Source organism: Haliotis cracherodii, unplaced genomic scaffold (genome assembly GCF_022045235.1).
Source record: "Haliotis cracherodii isolate W230 unplaced genomic scaffold, xgHalCrac1.p SCAF_15, whole genome shotgun sequence".
Classification (NCBI taxonomy): Eukaryota; Metazoa; Mollusca; class Gastropoda; order Lepetellida; family Haliotidae; genus Haliotis; species Haliotis cracherodii.
In genome coordinates this window covers 10,001-27,610 of record NW_027266270.1, presented here as the reverse complement: position 1 = coordinate 27,610, position 17,610 = coordinate 10,001, and the positions used below count along the sequence as shown (strand labels likewise).

At 41.0% G+C, this 17,610-nt stretch overlaps 1 protein-coding gene across 3 annotated transcripts in view; it reads left to right on the top strand.

Moving 5' to 3' along the window:
- The window catches only part of LOC139462150 (uncharacterized), a 48,983-nt gene extending 34,410 nt beyond the window's left edge, over positions 1 to 14,573 (top strand). For all 3 annotated transcript variants that reach the window (XM_071243653.1, XM_071243655.1, XM_071243654.1), the window contains exons 2-3: positions 1,456 to 5,452; positions 6,628 to 14,573. In XM_071243653.1, the coding sequence (XP_071099754.1) occupies positions 1,743 to 5,452; positions 6,628 to 6,670 (3,753 nt within the window). In that variant the 5' untranslated portion in view covers positions 1,456 to 1,742 and the 3' untranslated portion in view covers positions 6,671 to 14,573. The remainder of the gene's footprint in view (positions 1 to 1,455; positions 5,453 to 6,627) is intronic.
- The last annotated feature ends 3,037 nt before the right edge of the window (positions 14,574 to 17,610 follow it).

The window sequence follows — 17,610 nt, the reverse complement described above, 5'->3', positions numbered from 1 at the left end:
CAGATGTGTTTGATGGTATGACAGCAGTATGACACTATTCATGGATGTGTTTGATGGTTTGATGTAGTCATTATTTACAGATGTGTTTGATGGTATGACAGCAGTATGACTTTATTTACAGATGTGTTTGATTGTATAACAGCAGTATGACTATTTATGGATGTGTTTGATGGTATGACAGCAGTATGATTTTATTCATGGATGTGTTTGATGATATAACAGCAGTATGACACTATTCATGGATGTGTTTGATGGTATGATGTAGTCATTATTTACGGATGTGTTTCAGGGTATGACAGCAGTATGACTTTATTCATGGATGTGTTTGATGGCATGACAGCAGTATGACACTATTCATGGATATGTTTGATGGTATCATGTAGTCAATTTTTACGGATGTGTTTGATGGTATGACAGCAGTATGACTTTATTCATGGATGTGTTTGATGGTATAACAGCAGTATGACACTATTCATGGATGATTTTGATGGAATGACGTAGTCATTATTTACAGATTTGTTGAGACCATGAACAACTCAGATGCTTTATTTATCCACACTGACCTCTGTTCAAGTGGGCATACTTTAGATTACAGATAATTTTGTTATTAGACACGTACCAGGAAGCAAAGTGCTTGTGGATCTCAGTTGTCGAGACTAAAATACCCCAAACAAGCTTTAGCTTGAATGATTGAAGAAATGGTCCCCGAAGGTTATCAGTGTGCACAATAACAACGGGAATATTTCTCCTTCAGATGCAGTGCAATTGGAAACTTTCTTCAGGTGAACAAACAATGTGTAATAACAGTCAGTGAGTTCTGACTTTGATATAGTCACACTAATCACTCATTCTTATGTCTAGTATATTGATAACACAGTGAATTTGAATGTCAAGACAGCTGTCATTGTTGAGTTTGACAGGCAGGGTGTGTCACTGTTTCTGACATGTTGGAGATGACAGCTGTTACAGTCTTGATTGCTATCGGAAAAGAGTGTTTTGTGAAGGCATAAAATTGATATTCTCTGATGGCAGTTCCTTTGACCTGACTTAAACCACATTGAACACCAGGAACTTTTAATAATGATCTGCTCATAGCTACTTGTTCTCTTTGATGTTACTATGTAGCCGTAGTTTGAGGATGACAAACCTAGAAACATAATCAGGGTGAACAGGGATTTGAACCCACAATCAATCATAAGTTTTATAGCATGCCCAAGGGATGCAACTCTGCACAATGAATTGCGGTGCCTTAGATGACTGGGCTACCTGTGCCCCCAGTTTGAGGATGAGTGAGTGGTGACAGTGTGTGACCTGTGTGATGGTGTTGAAATCAGCTGTGATACAGCTGGGCTACAGCTGACCATCATGCAGACAATCACGTAGACAATCACGTCATTCATTCTTGTCTTGTCTGTTTTCACTACATGTTTTTCATTTTTCATATTTTCATTCCAGGTTTTCATTCCGGCTCATGAATCTGTACTCTGTGACCCGAGGCAGCCATTATGCTTCATTCAGATGAACCAAGGGCTTGCTGGATGCCAGTCGAACCAACCAGGCAACTAGACCGTTTGTCCCACTGACAACACACCAGCAATACAAGACTCACCAAGCAGTAGCCTGCAGTATCCCTCAGTATCTCACAAGGCTGTTCCACTTCCGTCTGTTTCCGTGGACAGTACAATAATGTGAACAGTTGTGTTTTGTAATCTGCTGTTTGTGGATCGTGTGTAGAAGTCAGTATGGGTCAAACAGGCAGTGCCCAGCTTGAGACCCTGCCTCATGCCGTCCAGGCTCAGCCTCTTCCTGTCAAGAAGGTGCCTCCTCCTCGTCCTTTATCTCCACCCAAGCGGCCTCGTAGTCCGTGCAAGAACCCCAAGTATGCCGTGCCTGAGAACAAGGTTCTTCCCGTGGGAGGACTGCCTCAGAGGAGACTGCGGCCGGTGTCACAGGAAATGTCCAAGCAGCATCCAGAGTTCGCAGAGTTGTTCCACAAAAATGACTTGGATGATGAGGAAGAGAGAGATGCAGAGGAGGATATGGATGTTAGTGATGACGGTGCCAACACAAGTGATAATCACAAACCATCGTGGCCTGGTGAGGGTAGGGATGTGAAAGACATTGACACTGAGAAAAAGACAATTTTGGACAAGAAGACTGATGTAACTGTCAGTGAGCATCCAAACGGTGTTGTTGCTATTGGAGGTCCTAGTAGTGACGGCCTTCTGAATGAAAAATCAGCTGATTCTGGACTGAGACGGACTCATTCACTTGATCGGGCACCGATGAAGCCCCGTGGCCATAGGCGTCACCCTTCAAAGACAATGAGTTTAATTAATGAGGAACATACCATTTTTGAGGACCCTAGAGAAAGTCTGGCTGAGACTAGAGATCATTTGTATGACAACTGGAGAAAAGAACCTTTCACTAATGCTACACCAACTGGTGTGTCACTGCCTGTAAGAAGCAACTTTGAGATTGATGTTACATACAACATGACATACGCCCAGTTGGCTGAACATCGGAGACAGAAGTACCTGGAAGAATTAGAGAAAAAGACTGGTATCAGTGTAGGCAAACTACAGACTGATCTGGCAGATAATAGTAATGTTCAGTATAATCCATTTCTGCGACAGGCTTCACGTGAGTCCACACGAAGTACCAGCACCGCTAGTTCTGAAACAGGGGTGAGTAAGCGTAAGAAGAAGAGAGCTCCACCTCCTCCAGGAAGTAAAGTTGAAGATAATGCTGACGAGCCACCTATTGACTACGACATGGATGAACCTCCAGTTCCAGTAGGGAAACAGCACCAGCGTCGTATGTCAGTAGCATCAAATGCCTCCATCCTCAGTACCAAGACAAAAGCAGCTCCACCACCCCCGACCAATGTCTCCAACATTCCTACAGCTCCTGCACAGATGGAGCTATCATCAGCTCCTATTGTTTCTTCAGTTGTACCTCCTGCTCAGGCTCCCAAACCCACTGTATCAACTCCTTCCGCATCTGTTACTCTGCCCCCTATGACATCAGCACCTCAACCTCCTGTGTTGTCACCACCTTCTGTGACATCACCACAACCACCTCCTGCGACGTCACCACAACCACCTCCTCCATCTTCTCCCCCTCCCCCACCAACTTCTCTTCCCCCTTCCTGTACACAGGACTCTGTGAAGTCAGTGGCGCCGAGTGATGAAGAGCAGCAGGCTATTAGTAAACTAGATGAACTCATTTCAAGTAGGACTCCTGACAACAACCCTACAGAGTCAGATAATGATGGTTCAGAAGGTGATCATGCGAAGGAGGATGTGAATAATCCAACATTGAAGAGCCCAGAAAAGAGGCTCAATTCTCTCGTCAATGGCCATGGTGAGAGTGAAGGATATTCTGACAGAGTACGTGTGTTGAAACCCAAGCTGCCACCAATCACTCTAGAGAAGCCTAAGGATCAAAATGAAATGTTCCGGGAGCAGTTAGCCAGGGCTTATGAGGATCGAGCAAAGAGGAGAGAGGAAGACCTAAGAAGGAAGGAGGAAGAGAAAAAGAAAAAGTTGGTTGAACAAGACGAAGAGGAGGAAAAAAATATGTCTGCTAGGTCAAACAAGAAGCATGGTGAATCGGTGGAGATATTGAGAAAGTTGAGTCAAGACTTGGACAAGAAGTGGATCAGTAGCAGCCGATCGCGTTCTCCAGAAGTTTTCTCCAGTCATGAAACAGATGATGATGACTTGTCCTCTGAAGAGATCAAATCTCCAGGACACCGCAGAGTTTTTTCAGACGACTGGACCCCTGAGCATGACCTTGAGTCAGATGATGACATTGAAGACAGACATACTGCATATTCACATCAAAGAAGCACATCTGAAGGCTTCAAGTCATCCATGGTTCCAACCAAATTCAATGAGTTAAAGAAAAATAGTAAAGGAAAATATATTCGCAAACAGTCAGAATCATCAAATGATGATAAAAATAAGTATGGTAGTATCAGAAAATTGAAAAAGACGGTCAACAAAAGTGTTAGAAATGCTTTTGGTTCTTTAAGTCGAGCTTCAGGAAAACTGCTTCGGAAGCAGAAGTCGATGGATTTGGATTCAGATGTTGCTCCTCCCCCACCACCTCCCTCAAACTGGCATCTCTCTGTGTCATCAAATCAGCTGAATGGACCGCCAAGACCATTAGAAAGGCGTTTATCACAAGGTAATATTCTGACTTCAGAAGAGGAGAGCTCTGAAGAGGAAAATGAACAGCAACAACGGATGTCCTCCCAGTTGGAAAGTTTAAATCCTGAACTGAATGGGTACATCCCAGGACAAACTAATTCCTTGCAGCGTGGAAATATTGGGATTGAAACAACACTGGGGTATCGGCTTTATAAGAAGAAAAATAAGAAGAAGAATGGGTATATTCCTAATGCTCAGCAACAGCATGACCCTAGGGAAGTGTTTATGTCTGAACAGATCAAGGAGAAGGAGCGTCAGATTGAGATGGAGAAACACAGACAGCTGGAGATGGAGAAGGAGATGTTACGACTTAAAGCTTTGGAGCAGGAGGAACGGTTCCAGCGTCTCCAGACAGCTCACTTCCACCAGCAGCTCCAGATTGTGCAACAAAACATGTCAACTGGAGGATCCACCATCAGTGCTCCCCCACTCCCACCAGCGGAAGGCTTGCATGGCTACAACATGCCTGGCTATCCAGGTCAGCCTCAGGCGTACCCTCACATCATGAATCAGGGTCAGCCTGCTGTCACACAAGTGCTTGAAACACCTTTCGGTAACGGAAGTAGCGTGCCAACTTTGCCCAACCTTACCTCAATCGATATCAACTACCTCACCAATCTGATGAGGATGAATGGCGTCCAGCCTCCAACATCTTCTCAACAATGGGCCTACCTACTAAATTCAGTCAGTCATTCTGCACAGCCAAGACAAGGCAAGTCCATGTACAGTGGTCACGACCTTTCATCCCAGTCTCATCAAGTAAAGAGCATGTATGTCACAACTCCTGGTCCTGACCTCACAAAGATGTTCACAGGAAGGTGTCTCGATGACAATCACATGGCAACTCAGAAGCATAACATGATGGAGTTTCTCGGTGCCAGAGGACAATCGCAGAGCTTCTCTAGTCTGGACCGCCAGCATGACCCTAGTGATATAAACAGTCTCTTGCAGGAGTACCAGCGGTCAGCAAGCCTGCATGCACCACCGGCGCCATCTCTGTCAGAGAAGGTGAAGCAGAGGTCGAACCCCATGTACTACTCCAGTGATGAGGAGGACCTGTCCAGTGGGTTATCTCCAGCTCGTACAGGTCGCAACTATGTGGCAAGTGTTCATGTGAAGGACTTTCGAAACATGCCACAGGTACAGCAGCAGGATGCTTACATGAAGGGTGGGGATGTTGGAGGGTCTGTGTATTCTGCATACCATGTTCACGGCCTCCCAACACACTTGCCAAGGTGAGATCAAAACATTGTTGCCATTAGTCTAGGTTAATAATACAGATATAATCAGACTGCTGATGAAGTGAAATTTCAATGGTTCTATGGTTTACAAGATAGACACAATTTTTTATGGATAACAACTTCTTTAATACTGTAAAAGGCGACGTTTCGGTATAGATCCTTATACCGTTGTCAAGCAAGACTGAATGAGGGACATAGTGCAGAATATATATAGCAAGTGGATGATTAACAGTAGAGGATTAACAGTAACAATAAGGGCATGCATGAGTGGGATAACATAGGTAGGTGTGACAACAAAGGGATTATGCTATCACTACCTATGTTATCCCACTCATGCATGCCCTTGTTGTTACTGTTAATCCTCTACTGTTAATCATCCACTTGCTATATATATTCTGCACTATGTCCCTCATTCAGTCTTGCTTGACAACGGTATAAGTATCTATACCGAAACGTCGCCTTTTACAGTATTAAAGAAGTTGTTATCCATAAAAAATTGTGTCTCTCTTGTCATCCGTCAACTTCTTAGTAATGCCTATCAAACAATTTAAGTTCTATGGTTTAATATCATTTAATGTAGGATGTGGCACAGTGGCACAATGTGATTGTGTTGTGATTACTGCTGACACCAATACACAATGATTTCCAATGAGCAAACCCATGAATCATAGTTGGTCTTCAGCAATTCAAGCTTGTCATAAGAGGTGACTGATAGTATCAGGTTGTCAGACTTTATCTCGATGGTTGTCATCATATTCCAATCTCGTAGATCGATGCTCATGATGTCAATTACTGGAATGCCTGGTCCAGACTTGATTATTTACAGACCGCCATCATATAGCTGGAATATTGCTGAGTGGGGCATTAAACAACAAACAAACCAGACCAAATCCAATGAGCACCACACCTTGAAGTACAATATGTAACCGGTAATTTGGATACAGTGACTTGGTCTTGTCACTTATTTGAATGTATTGATATAGAGACAGAATTATGATATTTTAAAAAACTCTGAATGTGTATCCATATTGTTTCTACTTTTCATTAGTTTGGACTTATCATTTTTTAAGGTCAGCGGATCCGTAAACGAAATTTGATCAAATGTTGGCCTTGCAATGAACTTGCAGTGGAATATGCAGTGTCACTAAGTCCTGCCATGTCTGTTGAAGGTCTCCACGAGAAGAGGATAGTTCAAGTGGAGCAGATCGCTAGTTCAGACTGCCATCCTGGATGTGTACAAACAGATTGCTAGTTCAGACTGTGATCTTGGACATGTACAAGCAGATTGCTAGTTCAGACTGCCCCATTGGACGTGTAAAGTACATTGCTAGTTCAGACTGTGATCTTGGACATGTAGAAGCAGATTGCTAGTTCACACTGTGATCTTGGATGTGTACAAACAGATTGCTAGTTCAGACTGCCATCCTGGATGTGTACAAGCAGATTGCTAGTTCAGACTGTGATCTTGGACATGTACAAGCAGATTGCTAGTTCAGACTGCCCCATTGGATGTGTAAAGTACATTGCTAGTTCAGACTGTGATCTTGGACATGTAGAAGCAGATTGCTAGTTCAGACTGCCACCTTGGATGTGTGGATGCTGGTTATGTTCCAGGCTGGCAGTTGGTGGAGTGCTTGCCTTCATCATCATGCTGCACTTAGTATGTACGGATATGTGTGTGTGGAACACAGATGCTGTGTGGAACGCCCTCCTGACTTCCATGGGAGGAATGGTTTCCTCACCACATGGGTGAGATGACAACGTGTGTGTCCCGACAGACATTGGCTTGAACCAAGCATGTGATGCATTACAGGAGGAGGAGGAGTTCCTCACACAAGACTTGGATTTAGATGTGGATCAGACTAAGTTGAGCATGTGGACAGACACTTTCAGAATGTGTACAGACAGTCAGTAGAATGTGTACAGACACTTTCAGAATATGTACAGACAGTCAGTAGAATGTGTACCGACACTTTCAGAATATATACAGTTATATCATTCGGTGGATATAGATTTAGTCTCATCATGTACACAGATTTCATGGAAGTAAACAGAAGTATACAGATAGAGAACTGTGATATATACTTGTCTTCCTGAAGGCCTGGATTTCAACTTACAAAATGTTTGCTGTTGATTCATACTGGCAAAGTAAATCTAATGTGTGAACCCAGTGTGCATAGCAAGGAGAAGTCCCATGTAACCAGACAGTTATTGGTTCACATGAATGTTTTGCCAGATATGACAGTAACACGACAAACACAGATACGTCCCTGGTATGATAAACAAGATATGTCCCTGGTATGATAAACAAGATATGTCCCTGGTATGATAAACAAGATATGTCCCTGGTATGATATATAAAGGATATTATATGAGTATTCATGTCATACTATGTTTACGACATGAGTGTCTCAATTTCGTAATTTACCGAGAGAGAGTGATGGAAATACCTGAATTTAGACTTGAGTGTCATAAACATAGTATGACTTGAACACATGATAATGTTCTATTTATTACTGAAGAAGACTACATACAGAGATTTAACTATAAGGACAGCAAGTCGCAACAGCAGCGGAACCACAATTTGTTGACAGCCTATTTGAATATATACATATATTGCTTTAATATGGAAACTCAGTGCTGGCTACAAATACTGAAGTATTATTCAGCATGATCTAGAAACATGACACACCTTCCAGATTGTATAATTGATACAGAGGTGGGAGAGTTATAGGTTTGTTGACAAATGGCATGTGTTTGCTAATTATCATTACCTGTGTGTAAGATGTAGCATAAATGTGCAATATGAGGATATAGGAGGAGATTTACTCCCTTGTGCAACATTCAGCAGTGGGGTTTTTAATTGTATTTTCTAGCAAAACTGTGTTTCTTCATTCTGATTGTATACATGTACAATTCTGATTGTATACATGTACAATATCAATGGTTGTGACCCAGACCGAATATTGTCTGTTTGCCTGATCACTAATGTGTCCCTTCAAATGCTTGGCAAAAGAATATTTTCCTCTGTGCAAATGTGTAATACAATATTTATTAGTGGGGGCAGCTTTTGCAATGCCACTTGTTTAGATTGTTCTGACTGTGATACGACTGTATCCATTATGTTTAAAACCCTCACGTGTAACTTGTAAACCATAACTGTCAGCTTTACCTTGTCAAGGGAAATTAATCCAGAGTGCCACTGTGAACATACACAGGTAATTTGGGGGGAGTTTGTTGCAGTGAAAAGTTCTGTCAACCCAGGATATTTTCTTTAAAGAGAAGTTTTACCATTTTACCAAATCTTACCACATACGATGACAGTCAGTTTTTTTTCAACACACATTCGCACTTAAACATCTTCACATTTACACTCACTTGTTTGTGCAGTGCCTTACACTGCTACCCATTGAGTTGGTCCTCCTTCGTTCCCTCTTACACATAATGACACTACTTCCCTACCTTAGCTAGCTGATAGTGATCAACATCTTTAGAAGAGATTTCTTATTGAACAATTTTAACCACTTCTTTTATATGAAAAATTGAAAGATATATGTATGTAACAGAAAAAGAAATTCAGTTAAATTTTATGTATTTTTTATTATTAATATCCTTTTTGTTCTCTTGTATTAAATTGTAAGAGGTGGACTTTTTTGACTGGAGAGGATGAGGAGGGTAGTTTTACAGAAAACAGCTGCAGAATGAGCCTGTCATTGCTTAGTGACTAGTATCGAAATGTTTTAGTTTCCCGGATGTTTGAACTATGTTTGTTCAATACTACTCACGAACAGATATAACTTTTTGTGTATGTAAGATATATGGATGAACAACCTCTGTATTACAATCAGGAGCAACATGTTGGTGGAGGTTCTAACAACGTTATCAAGCAATGTTGCTCCTAATTGTATAAAGAAGTTGTTCATCCATATATCTTATCTTTACTTAGTACTCCAACTTCTACTTGCCCCTCAAAGACGTTTTTTTGTGTATGGTTGTAATAAGTGCCCCCCTTTGTAAATTGTCTGAGTGCCATGGGTGCTAATTACAGCTAATACGGTAACTGCACACCTTGTTGAGAATGCCAGCCATTCTTCCCCACACTATATGTACATCGAAACATCTGTGTTGACACTAAGCCTGGGACTGATGTACAGCTGTTTTCGAGATGCCTTATTCATACTAAGTCTGTATGCATCAGCATCTATTCCATATACCATATATTACTGCTTTTTGTAAATAGAAAAAAAGGTTTCATTTTAAAATCATGTCAATTCAAGTTAAAAACTGGGCATAAATATACTTGTAAATGTTTAAAATTCATGATTTCTGTATTACAGAAAAGATTATGAAATTATAAAACAAACCTTTTAGATGAGGAAAGAGGCACAGAAGCCATAGTAAGTTTGAATATTGATACTAAGCAGGACGTTATGGAAACTGGTGATGTGTTATGACTTGGGAATCTGTGCCATGTCTTACAGATCTCGAGTAGTATAGTGTGCTAGTGGCAGGGTGATGTATCGGGTGCAAACTGTAGCATAGGAGCATATCCACTCTCATATCCACTTTCATATCCTACAGGACTGTGCATGTAACCAAGGAACAATGTTCTAAAGAAGTGACAATATTCTACATTTATAGCCGGATTTCATTGTGCCTTTTAAGTATATTATACATGAACGGTATCACATTCTATTTGTCTATAGCCAACAGATATGACCTTCCTCGTTGATTATATCATATGGTCATATGTACATGTGTGATATAGGGTCATATTTACATGTGTGATGTGATATAGGGTGATATTTACATGTGTGATACATGGTCATATTTACACGTGTGACATATGGTCATATTTTACATGTGTGATATAGGGTCATATTCTACATGTGTGATATAGGGTCTTATATATTTGGTCGACCGGTGAAGATCCAGGGTAGAATAGGTCTTCAGCAACCCATGCTTGCCATACAAGGCGACTATGCTTGTCGTAAAAGGTGACTAACGGGATCGGGTTGTCAGGCTGGCTGACATGGTTGATGCATGTCATCGATCCCAATTGCGTGGATCAATGCTCATGATATCAATCACTGGATTGTCTGGTCGGCCAAGACTTCATTATTTACAGACCGCTGTCATATAGCTGGAATATTGCTGAGTGTGGCATTAAACAACAAACCAACAACAACAATTATTTATATGGTCATAATATTGTTTTCATGTATGATATATGGACATCTTTTACATGTGTGATATATGGACATCTTTTACATGTGTGATATATGCACATATTTTACATGTGTGATATATGGACATCTTTTACATGTATGATATTTGGACATATTTTACATGTGTGATATATGGACATGTTTTACATGTGTGATATATGGACATCTTTTACATGTATGATATTTGGACATATTTTACATGTGTGATATATGGACATCTTTTACATGTGTGATATATGGACATCTTTTACATGAGTGATATATGGACATATTTTACATGTGTGATATATGGACATCTTTTACATATGTGATATATGGACATCTTTTACATGTATGATATTTGGACATATTTTACATGTGTAATATATGCACATCTTTTACATATGTGAAATATGGACATATTTTACATGTGTTATATATGGACATCTTTTACCTGTGTAATATATGGACATATTTTTCATGTGTGATTATATGGACACATTTTACATGTGTGATATATGTCCATATATTACATGTGTAATATATGGACATATTTTACATGTGTCATATAGTCATGGTCACATTTATTTTTATTTTTCTGTCTTTGAAAGTTGTTCTAAAAAATGATTACAATTTCTATTATGTCTATTCTATTATGCATTCCAATATAGTGAGCAATATTTTATATGTGATGTAAAGAGATACAATATTTTTTTATTTCAATTTCTGAAAATAGAAAATGTATTGAATTTCACTATTGCAAAAGTGATAAGGTTATTGAACAAGGAATGTCGGTGTTCATTTTGGTTGTTGCACAAAATGAGTGCAACACACTGGTGACATCCCATGTATGTCTACTCAAGGAGTGGCCCATGTCAACAGGTATTTATTACAGTGGTGTATGGCGCCATTATGAGAGCCCAATAACACATGTGAGACTGCACAGGTGATGATTATAATTATTCAATTACAATTGCAAAACCATATGACAATTGAACATACAATACCAATACTGTACTGTTATGTACTGTACTGTATTGTGATGTATTGTTCTGTATTGTTCTGTACTGTACTGTTATGTATTGTACTCTGCTGTGATGTACTGTACTGTGATGCATTGTACTGTATTGTGATGTATTGTATACTGTCTTGTATACTGTATTGTACTTCACTGAAACACTATGCAACCCAAAGACAATTACAATCACTTATGTTTATATACTGAACCACAAAAGAAACATCACCATGGATAGATATGAGAAATCTTATTTGTCCAAACGTTGTAAACATACTTTCAGACATATTAAAAACATGAAATTTTGCAAAACTGATCATCAAGGTTGAAATTAAAGTGTCAAATGTTCTTAAAGTGAAACACAACACTAGTCTCTGAGAAAATGGCATCACAAATGAGTATCTCGTGTGTCCGCCATGTGCATTGATGACAGCCGTGCAACTTCAATACATGGAATGGATGAGTCGGCTGGTGAAGGCCATGGGCACATGAGCCCACGCACTGAGTAACACCTGACGCAGTTCAGCTGCAGTTGTCGGCCTTGGTCGGACGTCATTCAGCCGTCTTTGAATCTCATCCCACAGGTGCCCTATGGGATTTAAATCAAGACTGAGGGCAGGCCACTGCATGGTTCTGATGCCATTCTGCAGGAGGTTTGCTCTCGCAGTGTGGGCATGGGAGTTATCATGTTGAAACTCGTGGTTGCGACGATGTGCCAATTGAGGTATGGCGTGTGGTCTCAAGACTTGATCAATGTACCGAGCTGCTGTGACACCATTGCGTCTCCCTGAACCGATGTTCTGGAAGACCACAGGGCCGACCCTCTATGCAAGACCAATTCCACCCCACATCATGATGCTCGTACCACACAACGCGTCTCTGTCAACAACACAAGCATCCGAATAATGTTCCCCACAGTGTCGCCAGACGCTCTCTGTCTGCCATCTGCTGTTGAGATACAGAAATGACTCTCATCTGAGAAGAGGACTCTTCTCCACTGCTGGTGGCGCCAATGCTGGTGCTGTGATGCCCACTGAAGATGGGCCTGGCTATGATGTGGTGTCAGAATGGGACGTCTGTGTGGCCTGTGACAGTTGAGGTGTCTGCTCATCAATCGTTGACAAACGGTGTCGCACAATCTGACATTCCTGACGTCGGGTGGTGACCCTTGGTCTACGACTACGTGGTCTGTCATCTGTAGTGTTGGTGGTCTGGTACCATTGCTGGAGCCTGTATATGGTCCTTACGTGGACTTGAAATGCATTGGCTACTTGCCAGGCGGTTTGTCCAGCTTGCAATCGTCCAAGGGTTTGGTGTCGCTGATTTCTTGTCAATCTTGGCATGTGGTAGCAATTCAATAACGAATGAATGTTATTCGATCTGGGTGGATTTTTATAGGGCAAGAAATGGGGGAACGCATGTGCCTTTAATTTGCATGGAACTCACGTGCATGGGGTTACCATGGCCGGTGCCGTGATGCGTTTGGGCGATGGGTTTTATTGTCATCTGCTTTTTTTTTTATCATCAAATTTCATTTTTCCGAACAAAGTAATGTTAAATTTTAGAAACTTTGACAAAAATCACCCAGATATTTAAATGACAACTTTTCATGTAATGTTACTTGGCGTGATGTTTTTTCTTCTTCTTTGGTATGATGGCAAAATGTTGATATTTCAGGCAAATTATTCATGATCATGGTCTCCTGATGCTACAAGCAAGTGTCGGGTGCACACATCTACAGTTTACAATAGACACACCACAACCAAATGGTCATTTCAATGACTGCAAACATTTTATACACAAAAGCTATTTCAATAACTTGATGTGGAATATGCAACCCTTGTGTTTCAGAATGTTTGTGTCTATCCTGCACAGAAGTACCAGTTTGGAGTCTCACATGTCACTAAATTCTCCAAAGGAAATATGTCATATTGTTTCCATGCAGTAATTTCTATTTGAGAACTGTTAGCTGTGATGGAGAGACATAAATCTGTCACAAATGAGTTTTATCATCAACCACCTTTAATGAGTTATCCCATAATTGTTTCAATTCACCTGTCTTTTCATTAGGTGTGTCCAATATAGTGACCTTGAGGTAACCAGGTATATCTGCCGCACCTGTGAACACCTGTGAACACCTGTGAACACCTGTAATTAACTGATTTGTATTCATCAAAGCTATGAATATGGCATGTTGTGCCTTCAAGTAATAATTTAACACATAGTTTTTGTATGCTGTTGAAATATTTGAATGTTATGCTATGATGACATGACATGACACACATGACATGACACACATGACATGACACACATGACATGAGTTGTGTGGGAATTGTGTTGTTATGCATCAGCACTACTAAGACAACATCTACGCTCTCACCACTAGTCACAAGTATCGTCAGTGCTATTCCCCCGCCATTCCTGCAGTGTTCTATACTGAGTTGATGCAACTGGGTCAATTAGTTCAGGAAATGCTTTTCAAAAAAATCTTCATTTTGGAGATTACGTGAGGTAACTATGTGAGCTATCAATGTATCCTATTTATAGATATAGATCTGGTCACCTATTACGCAGTGTAGAACGTACATTTCAGGAATGGCAAATAAGCATATGTGATGCTGCACACCAGCTTCCCCTATATCTACTATTTATCTGTAGATTTATTGTCACTGGGTATTCCATTATATACCTGTTTGTTTTTGCAAATGTTTAAAGGTTTTGAATGAAATGTAAATAGATACAAATCAAAATCCTATCTCCAGCCGTTCAGCAGATTTAGTTGTGTTGAACAATGTTACCATTTACAGATATTTTATGTTTGGCTTGTCATAGCATTGACCTGTCTTACAGACCTTGTTAATAAGGAGAAATATATATCATTTATACACTTGAAATATGCATGATTATGTATGTACTGTATCTACAGTAATAAATGCACATAATTAAAAAACGTTTTCTGTCTTTCTTTCACACCAAAACTGAAATAATATTTTCATTAGCCTAAACTTTGAATTACTGAATTGCTTTATTTGAAAAAACATTTTGATCTATATGAAGACTCACCCCGATTATGATGTTTAGGAGTCGCGAAGATCCGGGTAGATAATCGGTCTTCAGCAACCCATGCTTGCATCGGGTGGTAAGGGTTCGTTGACTTAGTTGATGCATGTCATGTCCCAATTGCGTAGATCGATGCTCATGACGTCAATCACTGGATTGTCTGGTCCAAACGTGATTAGTTACAGACTGCCATCATATAGCTGTAACATTGCTCAGTGCGGCATTAAACAACAAACTAACAAATTTTATGTTCGGCCAGGACCATGTGACTAATAATCAGGAAGTGAAGTGGTCCATCTCACTTCCCATGTGACTGATGAACCAGGAAGTGAAGTGGTCCATCTCACATCCCATGTGACTAATAAACAGGAAGTGAAGTAGTCCATCTCACACTCATGTGACTCATGAACCAGGAAGTCAAGTTGTCCATCTCACATCCCATGTGACTGATAACCCAGGAAGTCAAGTGGTCCATCTCACATCCCATGTAACTAATAACCAGGAAGTGAAATGGTCCATCTCACATTCCATGTGACTGATGAACCAGCAAGTGAAGTGGTCCGTCTCACATCCCATGTGACTGATGAACCAGGAAGTGAAGTGGTCCATCTCACATCCCATGTGACTAATAAACAGGAAGTGAAGTAGTCCATCTCACACTCATGTGACTCATGAACCAGGAAGTCAAGTTGTCCGTCTCACATCCCATGTGACTCATGAACCAGGAAGTGAAATGGTCCATCTCACATCCCTTGTAACTAATAACCAGGAAGTGAAATGGTCCATCTCACATTCCATGTGACTGATGAACCAGGAAGTGAAGTGGTCCATCTCACATCCCATGTGACTGATAAACCAGAAGATGAAGGGGTTCATCTCACACCGATGTTAGTGATGAACTAGTAGGTGAAGTGGTCCATCTCACGTCCCATGCGACTGATGAACCAGTATATGAAGTGGTTCATCTCACACTGATGTGACTGATGAAACTGAAGGTGAAGTAGTCCATCTCACACTCATGTGACTGATGAGCCAGTAGATGAAGTCGTCCATCTTATATCCCATGCGACATATAAACCAGTAGGTGAAGTGGTTCATCTAACACTTATATGACTGATCAACCAATACGTAAGGTGGTCCATCTCACACTGATGTGACTGATGAAACAGAAGGTGAAGTGGTCCATATTACGTCCCATGCGACTGATGAACCATTAGATGAAGTGGTCCATCTCATGTCCCATGTGACTGACTAACCATTTGATGAAGTGGTCCATCTCACACTCATATGACTGATGAACCAGTAGGTGAAGTGGTCCATCTCACACTCGTGTGAATGATGAACCAGTAGGTGAAGTGGTCCATCTCACACTCATGTGACTGATGAACCGGTAGGTGAAGTGATACATCACACACTCATGTGACTGATGAAGCAGTGGATGACGTGGTCGAACTCACACCCATGTGACTGATGAACCAGTAGGTGAAGTGGTTCATCTCACACTCATATGACGGATGAACCAGTGGATGAAGTGGTCCATCTCACATTCATGTGACTGATGAGCCAGTAGATGAGGTGGTCAATCTCTCACCAATTTTAGTGATGAACCAGTAGATAAAGTTGTCCATCACATGTTCCATGCGACTTATGAAACATTTGGTGAAATGGTCCATCTCACACTCATGTTACTGATGAACCAGTAGATAAAGTGATACATCTCACACTCATGTGACTGAAACAGTGCATGACGTGGTCCAACTCACACCCATGTGACTGATGAACCAGAAGGTGAAGTAGTCCATCTCACACTCATATGAATGATGAACCATTAACTGAAGTGGTCCATCTCACACTCATGTGAGTGATGAACCAGTAGGTGAAGTGGTCCATCTCACACTCATGTGACTGATGAACCAGTAGATGAAATGGTCCATCTGAGACCCATGTGTCTGATGAACCATAATATGAAGTGATACATCTCACACCCAGGATAGTGATGAACTAGTAGGTTAAGTGGTCCATCTCACGTCCCATGCGACTGATGAACCAGAAGGTGAAGTGGTCCATCTCATGTCTCATGTGACTTATGAACCAGTAGGTGAAGTTGTGCATCTCACACTTATATGACTGATCAACGAATAGGTAAGGTGGTCCATCTCACGTCCCATGCGACTGATGAGCGAGAAGGTGAAGTAGTCCATCTCATGTCTCATGTGACTGATGACCCAATAGATGAAGTGGTCCATCTCATGTCTCATGCGACTTATTAACCAGTAGGTGTAGTTGTCCATCTGACACTTATATGACTGATCAACCAGTAGGTAAGATGGTCCATCTCACACTGATGTCACTGATGAAACAGAAGGTGAAGTTGTCCATCTCACACTTATATGACTGATCAACCAGTAGGTAAGGTGTATCATCTCACACTCATGTGACTGATGAACCAGAAGGTGAAGTGGTCCATCTCACACTCATGTGACTGATGAACCAGTAGGTGATGTGGTCCACCCCACACTAATATGAATGCTGAACCATTACATGAAGTGGTTCATCTCACACTGAAGTGACTGATGATCAAGTAGATGAAGTGATCCATCTCACACCAATTTTAGTGATGAACCAGTAGGTGAAGTGGTCCATCTGATGTCCGATGCGACTGATGAAACAGTTGGTGAAATGGTCCATCTCACACTCATGTGACTTATGAACCAATAGATGAAGAGGTCCATCAAACACACATGTGACTGATAAACCATTAGATGAAGTGGTTCATCTGAAACTCATGTGACTGATGAGCCAGTAAATGAAGTGGTTCATCTCACACCCATGTTAGTGATGAACCAGTAGGTGAAGTGGTCCATCTGATG